The sequence below is a fragment of the Vombatus ursinus genome, unplaced genomic scaffold, assembly GCF_900497805.2.
Source record: "Vombatus ursinus unplaced genomic scaffold, bare-nosed wombat genome assembly UNPS02014773.1, whole genome shotgun sequence".
NCBI lineage: Eukaryota > Metazoa > Chordata > Mammalia > Diprotodontia > Vombatidae > Vombatus > Vombatus ursinus.
This window is the reverse complement of record NW_020954551.1, coordinates 10,076,632-10,094,593: the sequence shown is the minus strand read 5'-3', so window position 1 is coordinate 10,094,593 and position 17,962 is coordinate 10,076,632. Positions and strand designations below refer to the sequence as shown.

Below are 17,962 nucleotides of genomic sequence, written 5' to 3'. Positions count from 1 at the left end.
TGGACCAGTTTCCAGCAAGGAAAGGAAATGTTTTTTTTTTTTTTCCCTCCACTTCTAGCCTGTGTAGACATAGAGAACACAGTGGTGGTGCTCTGTCAGATGTGCCTTCCGGGCACTTTTGGGGGTGAATTCACAGAAGGGAGCCACCAATTCACAGCCCAAGAACAAGCAGGCTCTTAGGGAGCAGCCAGTGTGATGGTGGGGCGAGCATCTCTCTCCTTGATCGACTTTCATTCATTGCAATTATGTAACTGCTCGCTTTTCAGACTCTGAACCTCCAAGGTCATTCTGTAGTGAGGAAAATAGCACAATAAAGGCATTCATGTGGCTTCTGCCGATGCCTGCTCTTCCTGTCTGAGCTGCTTTGTTTTCTTTCCCTTCAGAGTCGTGGCTCAGTGATGACCTTTGGCTTCTTCATATCCCTGGGGAGGACAGGTAAAGACCTCCCCAGGCTCCAGCAGGAAGGGCCATGAAACAGGGATGCCCCCTGGCAAAATCACGAATCACACAATCAATTAAACGTCAAATAAAACACCTAATCTTCAGACCCTGTCAGAAGTAGAAACTAACCAATTCCTTCCCTCAATGAGCTTACATTCTATTGGGGGAGGTAACAGAGTTAGAAATAGAGATAGATGTACATGTATGTGTAGGTATATGTAATATATAGTGGGGTAGACACCAAAGATGGATGAGCAGACCCGAAAAGGATTCACACCCCACATACCCCACTTGTGGCTCCAAGAAGCTGTACCATGCACAGTGGGCACACCTTGGTAAAACCATCTAGGGAGAAGGGCTAAACCAGGCTGAGGGTAGGTGAATGGCCTCAAACACTTTGGTGAGTTAGGGGATGTGTACCCCAAGCATGTGAAGACCTTCCCCGACAGAATGGGCAAATGAGAACCATCTGTTCCAATGGCCATGAAGGCAGCTGAAGCAGGTGCTTAGAGAGCTTGGAGATTGGTCAGACACTGAAGATGCCACGGTCATCTACTGCACTCTGGGCCAATGCCAGTCATCCTGACTTTGTCTTGCCACTGGACTTCAATGACTGTGGAAGAGAAAGTGAGGCTGACAACTTTGTGCAACCCTGCCTCACTTAAATCCATTTCATGCACTAGTCAAGACATCACCCCATGATGTCATGGGTCCTCTTCAAAATGAAGGACAGACAACAGATATTATAGTATATAGCTATATAGAATATATATAGATATAAAGAATACATATATATGCATATACATATATATACATATATGTGTGTGTATATATGTATATATGTGTATATATATGTATATGTGTGTGTATATATATATGTATATATGTGTATATATATATATACACACTTAGAGAATCCACCCCAAATGTTCACATGGACTATTTGTGCTCAACCTATGGTCGAACATTCTGAGCTCGTATTGGTCTGATCAGCCACAGTCGGACACACTGAAACCCAACTCTAGCATAATGATGTCATTTTAGTCCTCTTCGAAAACAAAGGACAACAATATAGTATATAGACACATACTATACATAGGTATATACACAGTACATATAGGTGTGTCTATAGTATGTATATTATATAGATGTACTACACATACACCTATACATAATACATATGTGCGTGTAGAAATGAGTACAAGGTAATTGTGTGAGAGAAGGCACCAGCAGCCGAAGGGATCAGGAAAGACTTCCTGTAGACCACTGGTGTCAAACTCAGTTATAAATGGATCTCTGTAGGTCACGTATTGGCTCAGAAAATGGCAAATTAACATTATCTATGTTGAATTGTATTTTTTATTTATTTCATTAAGCATTTCCTGATGATATTGGAATCGGGTTCTACAGCAGGTTGCTTGCCTAGCTGAGGTCCCATGAGTGTGACTCCTCTGCTGTGGAAGGTTTCATTGAAGATGAAACTAGAAAGAAAACAGGAAGTCTAAGAGATGAAGAGGACGGAATACATTCCTGGCCGGGGGAGAGCCAAAGCCAAGAGATGGAGAGGGAAAATGGACCACCACATATGACCAGCTCTAAAAAAGCCAGTTTGGTTGAAATTACAGTGCATGAAAGGGAGCCATGTGAGAGGAGGTCAGATGTTCTCTTGTAGTTGGCTCACCCTTTGCCCCATCTGGCCCAATCCAACCCTCATCCTTGCCCCTAACTGTGACTTATTTCTCTCGCCTGCCTGTCAGCACTGGGCAGCCCTCCCATTTCATTCAGACTCACTTGCCCAGAGGCACTTTCTACCTGTGCCTCCTTTCTCCCACCCTCCCAGCTTTGCTTTCTGATAAAAATCTAATCATCTGACCCTTGCTAATGTGAGCCTGGAAGATCTAGGCTGAGGATAGGCAATCCTGCTCAGCTAGTGTACATGTGAATTCAAACCAGGGACCTTCAGGACTATAAACCAGAGGAGGACCGATTTTGGGCACTGTAGCAGGCTGGCCATAGAATGGTTTGGGGGTCAGGGAGGCCTTCCTGCATTCCTTGCCTAATACCGTACAAATCATCACCTATTCCACCCACACAGGAGGTCAACCCTGCCAAGGAAAGAAACCTCAAAAGACCAAAGTGCAAGCATAGACACAACTGACCAGGAATCAGAGACCAGTATTGGGAAAGTGGGGAGAGGAGTGTCCTGGGGAACACCCACTCAGTCTCAAGCACCCTCTTCTATGGGAAGAATCTTTGTCCCTCCCCCCAGCTGCTAGTGCCCTCTCTTCCAAAGCGACTTTGAGGAAGGCAAGATAGGTATTAGTCTCTTGTTGACCATGTTTATGAATAAACAAGGAAAGGATTTCTCTCCAGCATCAGAGAACCTGCTTGTTCCATTGGGAAGAGCACTGAACTGAAGGCAGAAAGCCCAAGTGCCATTTCCAGGTCTGATGTTTGCTAGCTTTGTGATCACAGGTAGGTCAGTTCATTACTTGGGGCCTTTCTTTTCTCATCTGTGCAATGGGCATTGTCGTCATTGTTATCAATACTTCCACTGTCAAATTAAAAAAGCTGCTATGAGGAAAGTGTTTTCGTTCATCTTAAAGCGCCATCATCATCATCATCATCATCATCATCATCATGGGATTGTTTAAAATCCACAGTGGGCTCAAGTGAGAACATGAACACAAAAATTGAGGATGCTATTGCATCATTCAAATAGCATAACCAGTGAATGATGGTGAAGAGCCTTGCAATTCATCCCCAGTAAAGAGCAGTCAACAGAATTGGGATAATCAGTCTGGAGACAAGAAAGCTTAGGAGGGCAGTGGTGCCTGTCCACATGAGTATGTGGGATGTGCTCTTGTTCAGCCTGGCCCCCAGGGCAGAACAGGGAGGAGACTGTGAAAGCTGCCAGCAAGAAGAAAAATTAGGAAAAACGTCCTCACCATTGGAGCTGTTCCAGGGGTGGAATTTGGGGTACCTAATGCAGTACAGGGTTCCCTCCTTGCTGGAGGTCTGCAGACAAAGACTGAATGTGAATCTGCCAAGTGTATTGTAGATGCAATCCTTCCACTTTACGCCATCTCTGTTCCCACCATATGCTCTGTGATCCAGGGCCACTGGTCTCATTGTCGTCCCTGGCACAAGATGCCCCATCCACCAATCTAGGCATTTTCGATGGCTGGTCCCCATGCCTGGAATGCATTCCCTCCTTACCTCCACCTCCTGGTTTTCTTCAAGTCAGTCGGTCAGTCAATAAACGCTTATTAAGCGCCTACTATGTGCCAGGCACTGTGCTCAGGCTGGGAATAAGAAGGAGCACACATGTCCAAGCTAAAGATCCCCTAGGAAGCTTTCTTGATCCCTCTTAATTCCATTGACTTCTTTTTCTTGATTCTCTCCAGTTTATCCCGTCTATAGAGGATTTGTACGTAGCTGTTTTGTGCTGTGTCTCTTAGACTGTGAGCACTCCGAGAGTTTGCCTTTTATCTCCAGCACTTACAATGCCCGGCATGTAGCAGGTGCTTAATAAATGTTTGTTGCTTGTCTTCTTGCATTTTGCAGTCCTTTCTTTGTCCTGCTAATTAGCTAATCGGCTTTTTAGAATCGTGAAAGCCAACAGGACTAGCAGGCTGGTGAATGGAGTGTGAACACGCTGTGGTTTCCTTTTGCCAGCGTTAGCCCCCTTTCTTGGTTCTGCGCCTCTCCATCATCAGGGCAAACATATAGGATGTCAGCTGGGAGGACTAGAGTTTCACAATTGAGTTGTGGAGCAGTTGCACATGTCACTTCCCAACTCCTCCAGTTCTAAGGCACGTTCCCTGCATAAATGCCGCTGAATAGCAACGCCTCTCTTGTCTAGAAACCAGAATCAGTCATGGGCATTTCTAGAAAAGGCAGTACAGATTCACGTGGGCCGGTGCAGACACTCTTCTTTTCCTCCTGGGTTTGGTGCATGGTCTCCGCCCAGGGGAGGCCAGACGAAAAGAAATTGTTCCAAGTCTGGTCTCTCTGGGGTAACAGGAACAGATGGCAGGTGTGTGACCAGGCTTATGACTAGCTGCTCCTTTGGCACACACTTGCCAAGTCAGTGAAGCCAGATAAAGGAAGGAGGGGGCTTACATTGAGAGCCAGAGCTCTCAACAGCTTATAGTTTCTTTTAAATATGTGTGTGTGTGTGTGTGCGCGTGTGTGTGTAGTTAAATATTTCCCAATTACGTGTGAAAAAATTTAACATTAATTTTTTAAAATTTTGAGTTCCAAATTCTCACCCTCCCTCCCATTTCACAACCCTTGAGAAGGCAAACAATATGATATCAATTATACATGTGAAGTCATGCAAAACATATTTCCATATTATGTGCAAAAAAAGCCCCAAGAAAAATATAGTTTAAAGAAAGCATCCTTCAATCTGTACTCAGAGTTCATCAGTTTTCTCTCTGGAGGTGGATGACATTTTTTATCACGCGTCCTTTGGAATTATCTTGGATTGCTGTCTTGATCAGAGTAGCTAAGTCTTTCCCAGTTGATCATCACTAGAATATTACTATTACCATGGGCAGTGTTCTGATTCTGTTCACTTTGTTTTACATCAGTTCATATAAACCTTTCCAGGTTTTTCAAAAAAGCATCCTACTCATAATTTCTGATAGCACAATAATATTCATCATAATCTACTTCTGACCTATATCATCTGCGTGACGCTTGGCAAATCTCTTAATATCTCAGTGCCTTAGGCCAGAGGTGTCAAACTTGTGCCAGCAAAACTCCTGGGCAAATATAATTGGGCAGTATTTAACAAGATAAATAAAAATACAATGAAATATAGACCATGTTCATTTGTTTTCTGTTTGGTTTTTTTTTTTTCCGTTTTTGTTTTGGCTAGGCAATGGGGTTAAGTGACTTGCCCAGGGTCACACAGCTAGTAGTAAGTGTTATGTGTCTTGAGGCTGGATTCCTTCATTTGTTTTCTAATAGGGATCTGTTCCTTTTTGTGTTTGGTGGCATTTCCTTAGGCTACACTCTATAACTGGAAGTGGCTAAGAGGGTGCCATCCTGCAGTGGCAAAGGGAGTTTCCTCACCCAGGGGCTCCTTATGCCTGTGAAATCACACATCTGCTATTTGAAGGGTTGTCATGTAGAAGAAGTATTCAACTTTATTTGGCCTCAGATGGCAGAAGAAAAAACAATGAGTGGAAAGTTCCAAAGAGGCAGACTTGAAGCTTAAGAGCAGGGAAAACCTCCTAATGATTAGAGCTGTTCCAGAGAAAAGGCTGGCCTCAGAAGGAAGTGGGTTCCCCCTCCTTGGAAGTCTTCATGCAGAGCCTGGATAGCCATTTGTCAGGCTAATTCCTTTTGGGTATTGTGACTGTTGAAGTCCTTTCGGGCTCTCATATTCTGTGATTCTCAGTGACTACTAGGGCTTATGCTCCTTCTCAGGTTTCTCCATCTCACCCACCAGTGACCATCCCAGAAATGATTCACACTATGTCACCTTGGACACACATGCAAGCATGGTGTTTGAAATATTCCAAATCCTGTTGCTAAGAGACATGAAGTGGTATGTAACCTCTGTCCTTCAGCTTGTTTTCTCTCCCTCCAGCTGTTACCAGTTGGACTGGTGCGCCTTCTTAACAGGATGAGATCAATTGACTCATTTGGGAAACAGACCCAAGACACCTGGCCAAGAACATCTGTACTTTGTAATTAGCTCTTGACCCTCTAGGCAAGCCCTGGTCAATTTTAACAGAAAGGATGTATCACATGGCTTTGAGGACCCTCTTCTCTGATTCACCTTGAGCGTCCATATTTGATTTCATCACCAAAACAGTTTAACCAAAGAACAAATAGGATGAGGGTAACAAAAAGTAAAGTGCGTCATCAGCACGAATTATAGGAATTCATATTTAGAAGAGACAGATGTAAAAGATGGAAGCAAGGCCAAATGATGGGGAATAAATACAAATGCATACCGCAGTTGTGTAAAAACAAGGTGTGTCCCCCATTCGATTATAATGTCCTTGAGGCCTGGTAAAGCTTTTGCTTTTTCTTTGTATTTCCAGTGCTGTCCAGAGTGCCTGGCACATAGAACGTGATTAACTGAAAGCTACAGACACATTTAAAAGCTTTGTTAGAGGAAAGAAAGGGGAGCAAAGAACGATTAAGAGTGTTGTTCAGGAGGGATGGAACTATTGATGATGAGAAGGGTAAACCCCTCAACTGTTATCTTGCTTCTGTTCTCTGTTCTAAGAAAAGTGGTTTGGGGAGTGGGAAAGATAAAAGAAAAATGGTCAATAAGGCTTTGAAACTGAAGATAATTGAGGAGATAGTAAGAAAGAGCACAGAGACTTTCAGGTTAACAGGCCAAAGCTAACTACATCCTAGCATACTGAAGAAAAAAAAGACTGGTGAGTGTGAGGACCCAGACTCTGTCGGAGAATGGAAGGGGGGGCCTCAGGACTAGAGAAGGGCAAATGCCTTGGAAGAGGTAGTGAGTTTGATTTCTAGTTATTGCAAAATTCAAAAACATTATCACAAGGATGATTTCTGAGCTTTTGTTTAGAAAGGAAAACAGTAATAACCAAAAGCCAATATGGCTTTATCAAGAACAGGTCATGCTGGGTTATATCCATTTCCTCCTTCATCAGGGTAACCAGCTTAACAGATCAAAGGAATGTCATAGGCATGGTTAGATCTGACATGAGCATTCAAAAAAAATCTCTAAGCTTTTCTTAGGAATAAGATAGAAGAGATGTAGCCGAGAGAATACATAGTATAGTTGGGTGACATAGACCCAACGAGTAATCGTTAATGGGTCAATGTCATCTTTAAAAGAACCCTAATGATGACTTTAACCCCATTTCCTGTTTCATATTTCTAGCAGTGATTGGAACAAAGTCAAAGGCATGCACACTCATCCGATTTGCAAATGGCAGAAAGCTAAGCAGGTTAGCTAATTCTCTGGGGGGTAGACAAGATGCATAAAGATTTCAACAGTGCCATGAGTTAGTTGTGATTGAGAGGAATGTTAAGAGATTTGACTGTAAAACTCTACACTGGGATTCAGAACTAACTTTACAGGTATAGGATGGGGGCAAACGTGGCTAGGTGACAGTTTACGTGAAAAAGAGACAGGAGTCCTGGGGACGACAACCCAAGCTCAATATGAGTCAGTGGTTTGTTGTGGGAGGAAAAAGGAAGAAGGAAAAACTAACCTTATGCTCGACTACGTTAAGGGAGGCATAGTTTCCAGAACCAGGGAGATGCTCTCTGCCATGTCAGACCACATCTAGAGTCCTGGGTTTGGTTCTGGGTGCCATGTCTTAGGAAGGATGTTGACAAGGTAGTGCTCACCCAGAAGAGGATGACCATGATGGTGAGAGGACTTGGAACCAGGCCATCTGAAGATTAGTTGAAGGAATTGAGGGTATGTATCCTGGAGAGGAAAAGGCTCAACAGCCTTCTGGTTGTTTTCATCTATCGAAATGGCCGTCATTGGAGAAAAAGGCATGGTGAAGTAGGTCTTCTTAGTTCCAAAGGACAGAACTAGAAGCAGTGGCAGGAAGTTACGGGGGATCAATTCAGGTTCTTTTCCCTGATCTTTGTGGGATGCCCTGTAGAAGGGACTTGAAGTCCTACTCACAGGGGAGATATGTTGTCAGGTCCAAAGTAGCAACAGTGTCCCTGAAATGCTGTCTCCAAATCTCTTTGTGTTTAACCACAGAGACCAAAGGAAGGATCTGAGACTCAACCCTAATAGAGAAGAGTCAGCTAAATGAGGTGGACTGATGGGACAGAGCATGGACATTGATGTTACTGCTGGCCACATTGACCTTTGTGGTAAAAATAAACAAAAGCCTTGAATGCTGGGGCTAAGTCAGTACCTTTCACAAGTTCTGCATTATTTGGAGAGAAAAAAGCAGGAGAGACCTATGGACAAGCAATTTTCCAGTCTAAGAAAGAAAAAAGGCCACAGTGTTTTACAATTCCTTGTTGTTGCCCAGGTTTCTCTTTGCCAACGTCTCTGAGTATGTTGGGTAAAAATATTGTTAGTTTCTTAGCTAGGGAAAAGAATCTTCCTTTCAACCCAGGTTTTAGTCCACATGTCTTTGGAGGAACCAATGCAAATATTCATGGAAGAAGAGCTGATTTGGGTGTCATTTTGGCGTCCGTTTCAGCATTGGGCTATTTTATCCACATAAGAAAGTCTTGGCTTAGAAACACTTTATGCCACAGATAGAGATCAACAAGGCCAGTGAGGTTGACCTCTGTTCCTGGCAGAATCTGAAAGTACATTATTAAAAACACTCTGACTCAGTCTTAGAGAGTCGCTTAGGGTGCTAAAGGTTAAGTGACTTGTTCATGGCCACATCGCTTGGATGTTTCAGAGGCAAAGCTTGAACCCATAAGGCAGCCTTTTAGCCTCTCTCCCACACTGTATTAATTTATTACACAATGGTTCATGATTTAATTGGTCCATATCATTTTTTATTCTTATTTATAAGACATGGCCCTTTTGCAGAGAGTAGACATAGCAAGGAAGGAGGGGCTACATGAGTAAATGGGGTGAGGACCAGAGTTCCAATCTCATCTCTGGATGTTTATTACCTTTATGGCCTTAGGTCAAGTCGCTTAACCACCCTGAGCCTGTTTCTTGATCTGTCATTTAAGAGGGTTGGACGAGGTAGATTTCTGTGTCCCCTTTTAGCTCTAGGATCCCAAGAGATCAATAAAAAAGTTGGTTGTTTTGGGTTTTTTAAAGTCCATAATCCTGAGGGTGTAGCTGCCTGGGCTAAACAAAATGTAGCTGTGAGTAATTATCTGGCGAACTTGATTAGTGGCTATGTTTGAACTTTTGCATCAAGTTTGGGAATAAGAGATATCTGAATAACAGCATAAGCTCAGTCACACTCAGCCTATCACTGCTGATGGAATGTTTCTCATTGGCTTATGAAACCTGTGCTCCTGCCATCTTGGAGTCATGCACATTGCTCATTTTCCATATTTTTGTGTCTCTGACTAATCGAAGGCTCAAACAGTTTTGTGATGCCACATATCTGGGGGCTAATTATGGGCTCTCACACTTTCAAATTGGAGCAATCCCAGATGGGGGGATCTATAATGGATAGGAAGACACATCAAGATTGACAGGGGTGATGCTGGTTAGTTTTGTTTCTTTCAGTTGGGAAACTCAATTTGTTTGAATTTATAATTGGTGGTTTTCTGTATCCAAACTTGCTAGGAATCACGAAGGCAATTGCTTTCTTCTCCCAGTTTTTTTAGGTTGGGGGAACTTGAGGATAGTACTGATCCTAGCCAGCCTTGGGGTTTTCCATGAGCATGAGCGTTCTTAGAGTCCAGAGGTCAAATTCTCCCCTCAGTGTTTCATGCCCAGCTGGGTTAAGAATTGTGCAAGAGAAGAATCCGAATCTTTCAGGTTGTTCATGAACAGGAATGCCATGAGTGATTCAAACTTCCAACCACATCTCCCTCCCCTCCCCCTGCTCCCCACATACATTTTGTTTACTGTTGAGAGTAATTGGTGATAAACTCTAGAGTTTCAGAGAGCGGTATAGGAGGCCGGTGCTGCTATGGCGCCGCAGATTTCCCTACAGCAGATTTCCTTTTTTGGGGATGATCGAGGATACACCGAGGTCTCCCTTGCTATGTCCTGGCAAACAGGGAAGGGGAGAACATCTCCCCAATGGCACCGCGGGGACCACTGCCTTTTGCCAGTACCAGCCTGACCCCTCTGTTTAAGTGCATATTTGCTCCCCTGTTCATGCTTCACTTTGGGGGTCATAGACGTTTGGTCACGAAGACAGCATGTTTAGGAATTTATGATATTTGGAGAAGTTATTTATGCAGGCCCTAATTCTATTAGAGGACTCAGGTAAAAAGCCCTCCGAAGATAAATGAGTACCATCTGTATTACTGGGGCCTGCCTGGATAACTTTCCTTGGTAAATGTGATTTGGAGATTTTCATTTTTTCCCCTCCAAAAGTTCACCCACCCCTGCTGCCGCTCATTCATCATCATACATTATGATCTCCCATCTGAGCCTCCACTTTGGGGCGGTCTCTGGAAATGATTAGACTGTAGCAAATCAACTTCAGGGATTTGTTTCTTCTAGCTTCACCTTCTCTCTGGCTGCATATCTATGATGTACAACACCCTACTTGTCATGTATAAAAGTCCCTAGGATTTTAAAAAAGGATTGGACTGGAGTGGGGGTGGCAGTTTCATCTGGGTGTTGTGGTTAGGGCAGAATGCAGTTTGGTGCCATGGAAAGAGTGCTGGACCTGGAGTCATGGAATTTCAGATTTAGATACGGAAAAGTCACCGAGTTCAACCCCCTCATTTAAAGCTGAGCAAACTGTGACCCAAGGTTGCAAACTACTAAGTGTCTGAATCAGAGTTTGAACCCAAGTCTACCTGACTCCACGTCCAGTTTCATACTGCCCACTAAGTACAAATCCTGAATCTTTTGTTGATTACCAACACAAACTTGGGGAACTCATTTCTTCATTTCCTTATCTGTAAAGGGAGAGGGTTTCCACTAACTTCTAGCCTAGATCTGTCTTAAATTGCAGCACTCAACAAACCAACCTTGCTTGTTTGGTGGGTGCAAAGATGGGCCTGTTTCGAATCGGGGCTCGGCTTGAGGGAGAGCAGAATAATGTGATTTATAGGGAAAAGGCAGAAATGACCCTTCATGCCTTTGAAGAGGCCTGCCTTGTTCTGAATCTTCTTGGTACCAATCTAACAAATAGCTTTCCATAAAGGAAATAGAAAATTACAAGGACATCATCAATTTCCTTCAGGCGGTCAGAATCAAAGTGGCCCTTGGGAGGAACGGTAGAGTCATCCAGCTGTGGTCCACAGGGAACCCAGGCTCAGCGAGGGGTATACCATTAGAATACCAACCACTTAGCGAAAGAAAGCTTTAGGGGAGGAGAAGCTGCGCCTGGTGTGTGTGTCTCCCTTTCAGGACACTAGGAAGCCATTTAACCTGGATGCAGGGGCAGTCGTTTGCTAAATGATTAAATGGCCTGAAAGAATAAATGTGGGTTCCTAAAGGGTCTGATCGCCGCCTGAGGAGGGAATCATCCCCGGGGGATCTAGCACTCAGTGGCTGGGATGGAGGCACTCTGAGCTGATTTATGAGCAGCAAGTGTAACAGCTGCTTTGTAATAAGAGGCAGGGCAGAGTAGTGGAAATCCTGCCTGTCTTGGAGGGAGGAGGTACCTGGCTTTGGAACACACATTTCCTACTTATTTGAAATATAAGTATTTCATACTTATACATACATATATTCCATCGAGTGACTGGATCTCTCTTATCCTCAGTTTCCCCATGTGTAAAATGAGAACAGATAATACACGCAATGCTCCCTTCACAGACCTGGGCCTCATTTCCTCATGTGTAGAGTAAGGGGGATGGACCCGATCACCTCTGAGGTCCCATCCAGTTTTAAACCTTGGATCCTATGAGGACCCCAGGCAGTACGTTGTGGTGTTGTGTTCCCACAGCAGGCCCACCTCTGCACATTAATTTATACCATCCTCTCTTCTTCCTTAGGCCTCTCGGCGGACGGTGGCGCCAAGCGACAGGAGCATCTTTCCCGATTTTCGATGCCTGATCTGAGCAAAGACTCGGGGATGAACGTCTCAGAGAAACTAAGCAACGTGGGGACCCTCAACTCCTCCATGCAGTTTCGCAGCGCAGAGTCAGTCCGCAGCCTGCTGTCTGCCCAGCAGTACCAGGACATGGAGAGCAACCTTCACCAGCTGTCTACCCCCATCAGATACAGGGACCTGCAGTCTCGGGGAAGGATGCACCAGAGCTTTGACCTCGACGGGGGCATATCCAGCGGTAAGCTGCCGGGCCAGGACGGAGCCAGGATCCAGCCCATGAGCGAACGTACCCGCCGGCGGGCAAGCCCCCGGGATGATGCCCGCCGCTTTCGGCCCCACCGCTCTCGGCGCTCCCGGAGATCTCGTTCTGACAACGCCCTCCATCTGGCCAGTGAGAGGGAAGCCATCTGCCGGTTGAAAGAACGGCCCCCGCTGAGAGCCCGGGAGGACTATGACCAGTTCATGCATCAGAGGAGCTACAGGGAGAGCCTGGAGCAGGGGGGGTCCCGCCGGGACCTCTATGGGCAGTGCCCGCGGACTGTCTCCGACCTGGCTTTGCAGAACGCCTTTGGGGAACGCTGGGGACCCTACTTTGCCGAATACGACTGGTGCTCCACCTGCTCCTCCTCTTCCGAGTCCGACAACGAGGGCTATTTCCTGGGGGAGCCTATCCCCCAGCCGGCCCGTCTCCGGTACGTCACCAGTGAAGAGCTGCTGCACAAGTACGGCTCCTACGGCACCCCCAAATCCTCCACCTTGGGGGGCAGAGGACAGCTGCACAGCCGGAAAAGGCAGAAGAGTAAAAACTGCGTCATATCCTAATGTCCGTCCCGCGGCAGGCGGAGCCGAGAATGTAAATCCACACACTTGCACTGTTTTCGGATTTAAAGCGCTTTGACCTTGTTTGTCACTAAAGGCCCCGACGGCCGAGACGGAGGCAAGGTTAGGGATCGGCTTCTAGAGGCAGGCGCGGTTCTTGGCGTGGTGGATTTTTTTTTTTTTTTTTGCACATCTCACTTTGGAAACACTTTGGACTCTCCCTTTGTCTGAGTGGTTGTGTTTCTCTCTCTCCAGTTCTGTGTTCAGTTACCACACTTTAGCAAATTATTTACTCTCTGCTTCTCTTACTATCTCATTTTTCAGGACTCTTTTTTTTTTCCAGTAAGTGATTTGTTTATCAGCCAGTACCCAAGACTAAGTTATTTACACGTCCATTGTAAATGCAATGTAAATGAGAGTTCTGATAAAAAATATTTTTGTATTTTGTAATATCAGAGGAATTTCTATATCGTAGGACTCGGTGGGAAATTGCATGAACAGCCAGCATTGTCAAGTAGAATTAAAAGATGGTTTCAGGCCATCGGGTTTTTTCTTTCCCTTTTTAGATTTCTATATAAAATTTGTTATATATCAGTGAGACTTTTTTTTCAAAGGAGTATATACATATATTGTGTGTGTATATATGCACATACACACAAACATACAGTTTGACTCTCTGTGGCTGGAAAATAAAAACAGCAAAAACAACATAGAAACACGAAGCATCTAAAGCTTTGTTCCATCTAAAGGAGTCTACAGGGTTTATTTACTGAAGTCTGCTCACACCCTCAGTAGAAGCTGCTTTCTATCCAGCAATAGTCATTTTTGAAAATTGCAATTGTAACTTTCACCAATTTGAGAAGCTAGCCAGTGTCAGTGAAGTCCAATGAGAAAAGCCATCTCCATTGGGGACATTGAGGTTGCTTCACATTGATCTGTTCCTTGGGGAATTTTTTTTTTAAAGTGTCCGTGGTTCCATTGTGTGGTGTCTGCATGGCCCTGTTCTGAGTGTGGTGCTGTTGTTTTCCTGGATTATGTTATCTGCTTTCCTTGACTAAGGCAGACGGAGGACTGCCATCATAGATAGACAACCCAGTAGCCTTAAAGCAAATGAATTATATAACTTTGGGAGCTCAAGTCAAAAGGAAGTTCTAGCAGATGGGACAGAGTTTGAGGTGATTTGTTCTCTCTGGGTTGTTCATCAAAGGGCAAAATCGTAAACAGGGAGCAGATCAAAGATAGAAATTTTATGGAGGTTAGTTAGCGAGAACAGAAGAAGAGGCAAGTGTTTGCCAGCTAACTGAGATTCTATTGGGAGTATTGCTTCCTTTGTCTCTCCCTGGTTTCGATGAGGAAATTTAAGGGTACCTCTCAGAAAAAAGTGCCCAGTTTAGGAAATCTTCAGTAGTCAAGGTATCTGACTCACCTCAACAGGCCAAGATAACTGGCATTAGTAAAGAAAGCCTGTTAATCCCATTGGCTATAAAAGGAGAAACTACTGAGAAGGAAGATTTCCAACTGGATGGTTGGGTCAAATGGCAAGGAGTCTGCATTTACTTAAAGAAGATATTTGGGCTTGCGTTGTCTACCTTAATGCTAATTTTCCTACTTTGATTCTATTAAAAAAAAAAAAAAACAAACCACGGAGAAGCACCTACATTGCTTCTACTCCTTTCTCATCCTTCATTGATTATGGCAGTTAAGATAATCCAACAGAGAACTGACATTGAGACCTACATTTAAGTGTGTTACACTTTGTATCTCATTGGTAACTGGCCTTGGTGGGGAGCACGTGATGATTTTCCAGTATAGTACATGCGTTTTCTTAGTATTTTTCTTTTTATTAAGAGGAAGTGATAAGCAGATTTTCAGATCCCATCCTAAATGGGTCTGGGGGAAGGAAGGCTTTAAAGGAATTATATATATATATATATGGCACTCAATGCAGGATATATGAAAATAATTTGCTTTTCAGGTATAAATAGAACATTTGTCATTGTCACTGATTTAAAAAAAAAAAAGCAATGCAGATGTTGGTCGTGGCAGTTTCCCGCATGCTATGTTTCATATCTAAGCGCTTTGTTAATTATCTGAGCCTCTGGAGAATTAAGTGTTACGTTTGTATAATAAGTTTGTAAACTGCTTGGCAAACTGATTAAGAAATAATCTGCAACCTCACTCTATTAAGTGGCAGGTTTCTGGTAGAAAGACATGATGTATTTAGAGTTTTGATCTCATTGATGGGAATGAAAAGGAATTTTGAAAAGGGGAGAATTGAACAATTATAGAATAGCTGAGAAGTTGTCTCCTATTTCCCCCATTCCAACAAAAGAATCTCTCTCTGTAACATTGCTCCCTAACACCCCTTCAAAGTATTCTACATCCCTTGCCGAAACAAGGCTTTAATCACTTCCTGTCCACTGAAGAAGAGAGCCCTAGAAATTGACATCTATTAATTACCCCAAGGGGACAAGGCAAAAGAAGGAGGTCGTCCTCGTAATGCCTTTGTTCTCCCACATCCACCTTGATTCATTTATTTTAGCTAATAGAGGTCCAGGTAACGGTCAACTAGCTTGGTCTATTCGGTGACCATAGACAGCACCCCCAGCTTTAGCAGACCACCTTCCCCCAAAATGCCACTGATAACAACAGGGAGCTGGGTAACTGAGGGGAAAGGAGAAAAGAAGTCATGCCCATTATTTCATTGTCATGGAAAAACAATCCAAGTAAATGTTCTCTGAAGAGCCAAGGAATCCCCAGTAGATCATCATCACATATGAAGCCAGCCCACTAGTAAGTATTTAGCTCTCATCTACTTGATTCCTTTAGGCAATTTCTCTTCTCTCTTAAGTAGGTAGAGGAAGAATTTGGAATCCTTGGTTGACTGACTGTTTTAAAGATCTGCAGTTCCAACAATGTGGGCAGTCCCTCTACCAGTGCAGTTTGAAGCTCCTCAATCACTTACTAGATCATCTTTGAGAGAAGATAGGAAGGTATATTTTCTCTTTTCTTTGAGAGAAGGTATGGCTGAGACATTCATCATCCTTGTGACAACTCCGTGAAGATTCCCTCACCATTTAGCTTGCTAATTCCTCAGGCAGCAGATATGGGCCATCCCTGCCTTCCGACCCGTGCCTTTCCCAGCGTGGCAGAACCTTCCAGTACATGCATTCCACTTTTACATCCTTTAAGAACCCAGAGGCACTTCCATGACTGGGTGAGAGACTGAGGTAGGGCTTCTGTGGAGGTCAGACATCATGATCATCTCTTAATATCGGTTGAAGGAATCCTGAGTCTGAGCCCTATCCATAGACTCCTCATAAACAACCTTTTCTGGGGTTTTCTGTGTTCAAAAGGGCATTTAACCATGGACGGATAGGTTTCAGTCTGCATCGCAGGAGGGAGCACACTTATAACTAAGATCAAAGATCTCTCCAAGGGAATTCACCTTGAGATATTGCCCCTGGTTTCCCCTCCCCCTTTACATATTGGTTTTGTTCATTCACTCTTGGTACTGATCTCTTCTGTCTTACACATACTTCAAATTTGAAATTAGGTTCACATTCTTTTGCCGATTAATTCAATGAAAAAGGAATCGACCCTTTCCCAACCCCTCTAAATTTCAGCGATGATATTACCAGAGCAATTGTCTAAATAGATATAGCTGTAACAGAGAGTCTCAAGTCTTTGAAGAGCCAAAGAGATTGCCCAGTTTGATGAAGATTTTAAAAGTCAATATACTTGAAGTAATCAACCAACTTCCTAAGTCATGGTGGCAGGGCAAACTTTACAGAATGCAACCAAACTGTTGTACAAGGGAGGGCAGGAGATATTGCAAACGTCTTAGCTGTCTTCTTTTCACTCAAGATGATCTGTCTTTCTCATATGGGAGAATTACCTTTCCTAATAGAATTAGTGGTCTTTATTCACACCCCCTTTTGTTATGCATTCACAGAATTTTACAGTTGGAAGGGACCTTGGTGACTATCTTAATCCAAACTAGATCCCCCCAAAAGAATCCCTTCTGAAAAATCCAACAAGTGATTTTCCATCTTCAGCCAGAAGACTTTGAAAGCAGGGAAATTCTGGGTAGCTTAAATGATAGGACATCATTCGTGACCTCAAGCTTCAATTGGTCTCTTTTCAACTTCTACCCATTATTTCTGTTCCTTGCCTGGGGGTGGGGGTGAGGGGAGAGAGAAGGGGCACATCTACCATCTTGAGTCTTCCTATGTGTGGACCTACTCACTTCTAGAATGGCCACTGAGTGTGAAAGTGTGGGGGAGAGGAGATAATCAGGACAGTAATTCCTGGCTCCAGCCTATCAGTGGGCAGGGCAAAGTGACTCCTACTCTCAGTTGCTTATTTGCATCTTTTCATACCCCACGTCTTTATCTACTCACCCCCACCAGTCAACCTAATGCATCCTTCATCTTTCTACGCTACAACACAGAAGCAGTTGTCTCTCTTGCTTCTTGGTCCCTGCAATAGAATAAGATGAGCTGATAAAAAGATTCCCAGAATCTCCCTGTTCTCTAGGCAAAGCTTTGTGCTTTGGGGGCTTTGGTGGCCATGACTGAGTTCAACATATTAAGTGCCCTTAACTCTTCCGCTGAAAGTAGTACCAAAGTTACAAAGATAAGAATCAGCAGCGAGGGCATTTTCAAGCTCAGCAAACCGCCAGATTCTAGGGGAGCAGCATGGCTTTCTAGGCCTCGCCACGGAAACTTCTCAGATGCTCTCTTCTTTCCTTGTGTTTATTGTCAACTTGTACAAACAAATCTTCTCTTGCTTTTATTTCCTTTTTATGATGATGCATTGTGACTATTCTCATTCCTTCCTCAAGTAAGAAAATAAGATGAGGAATAAGCAACATGAGAATAGTGTGCTGGTTGTGTTTTCCCATCAGCCAGGAATTGGAAAGAATGCTCTCAGTCCCGCAGAAGCATGAGTCTCCTGAGGCAGGGTAGAAAATTGAGACAATTACTTGGATAATTCAGGTCCCCAAAGATAATGCTGTGTCTTACCTGTAGCCAACTGAGGATGACTTTGCATTTAGAGGA

At 43.9% G+C, this 17,962-nt stretch overlaps 1 protein-coding gene across 4 annotated transcripts in view; it reads left to right on the top strand.

Annotated features, from left to right (window-relative positions):
* The window catches only part of PRICKLE2 (prickle planar cell polarity protein 2), a 347,377-nt gene extending 332,447 nt beyond the window's left edge, over positions 1-14,930 (top strand). For all 4 annotated transcript variants that reach the window (XM_027863866.1, XM_027863868.1, XM_027863867.1 and 1 more), the window contains one exon: positions 12,025-14,930. In XM_027863866.1, coding sequence (XP_027719667.1) covers positions 12,025-12,902 — 878 coding nt within the window. In that variant the 3' untranslated portion in view covers positions 12,903-14,930. The remainder of the gene's footprint in view (positions 1-12,024) is intronic.
* The last annotated feature ends 3,032 nt before the right edge of the window (positions 14,931-17,962 follow it).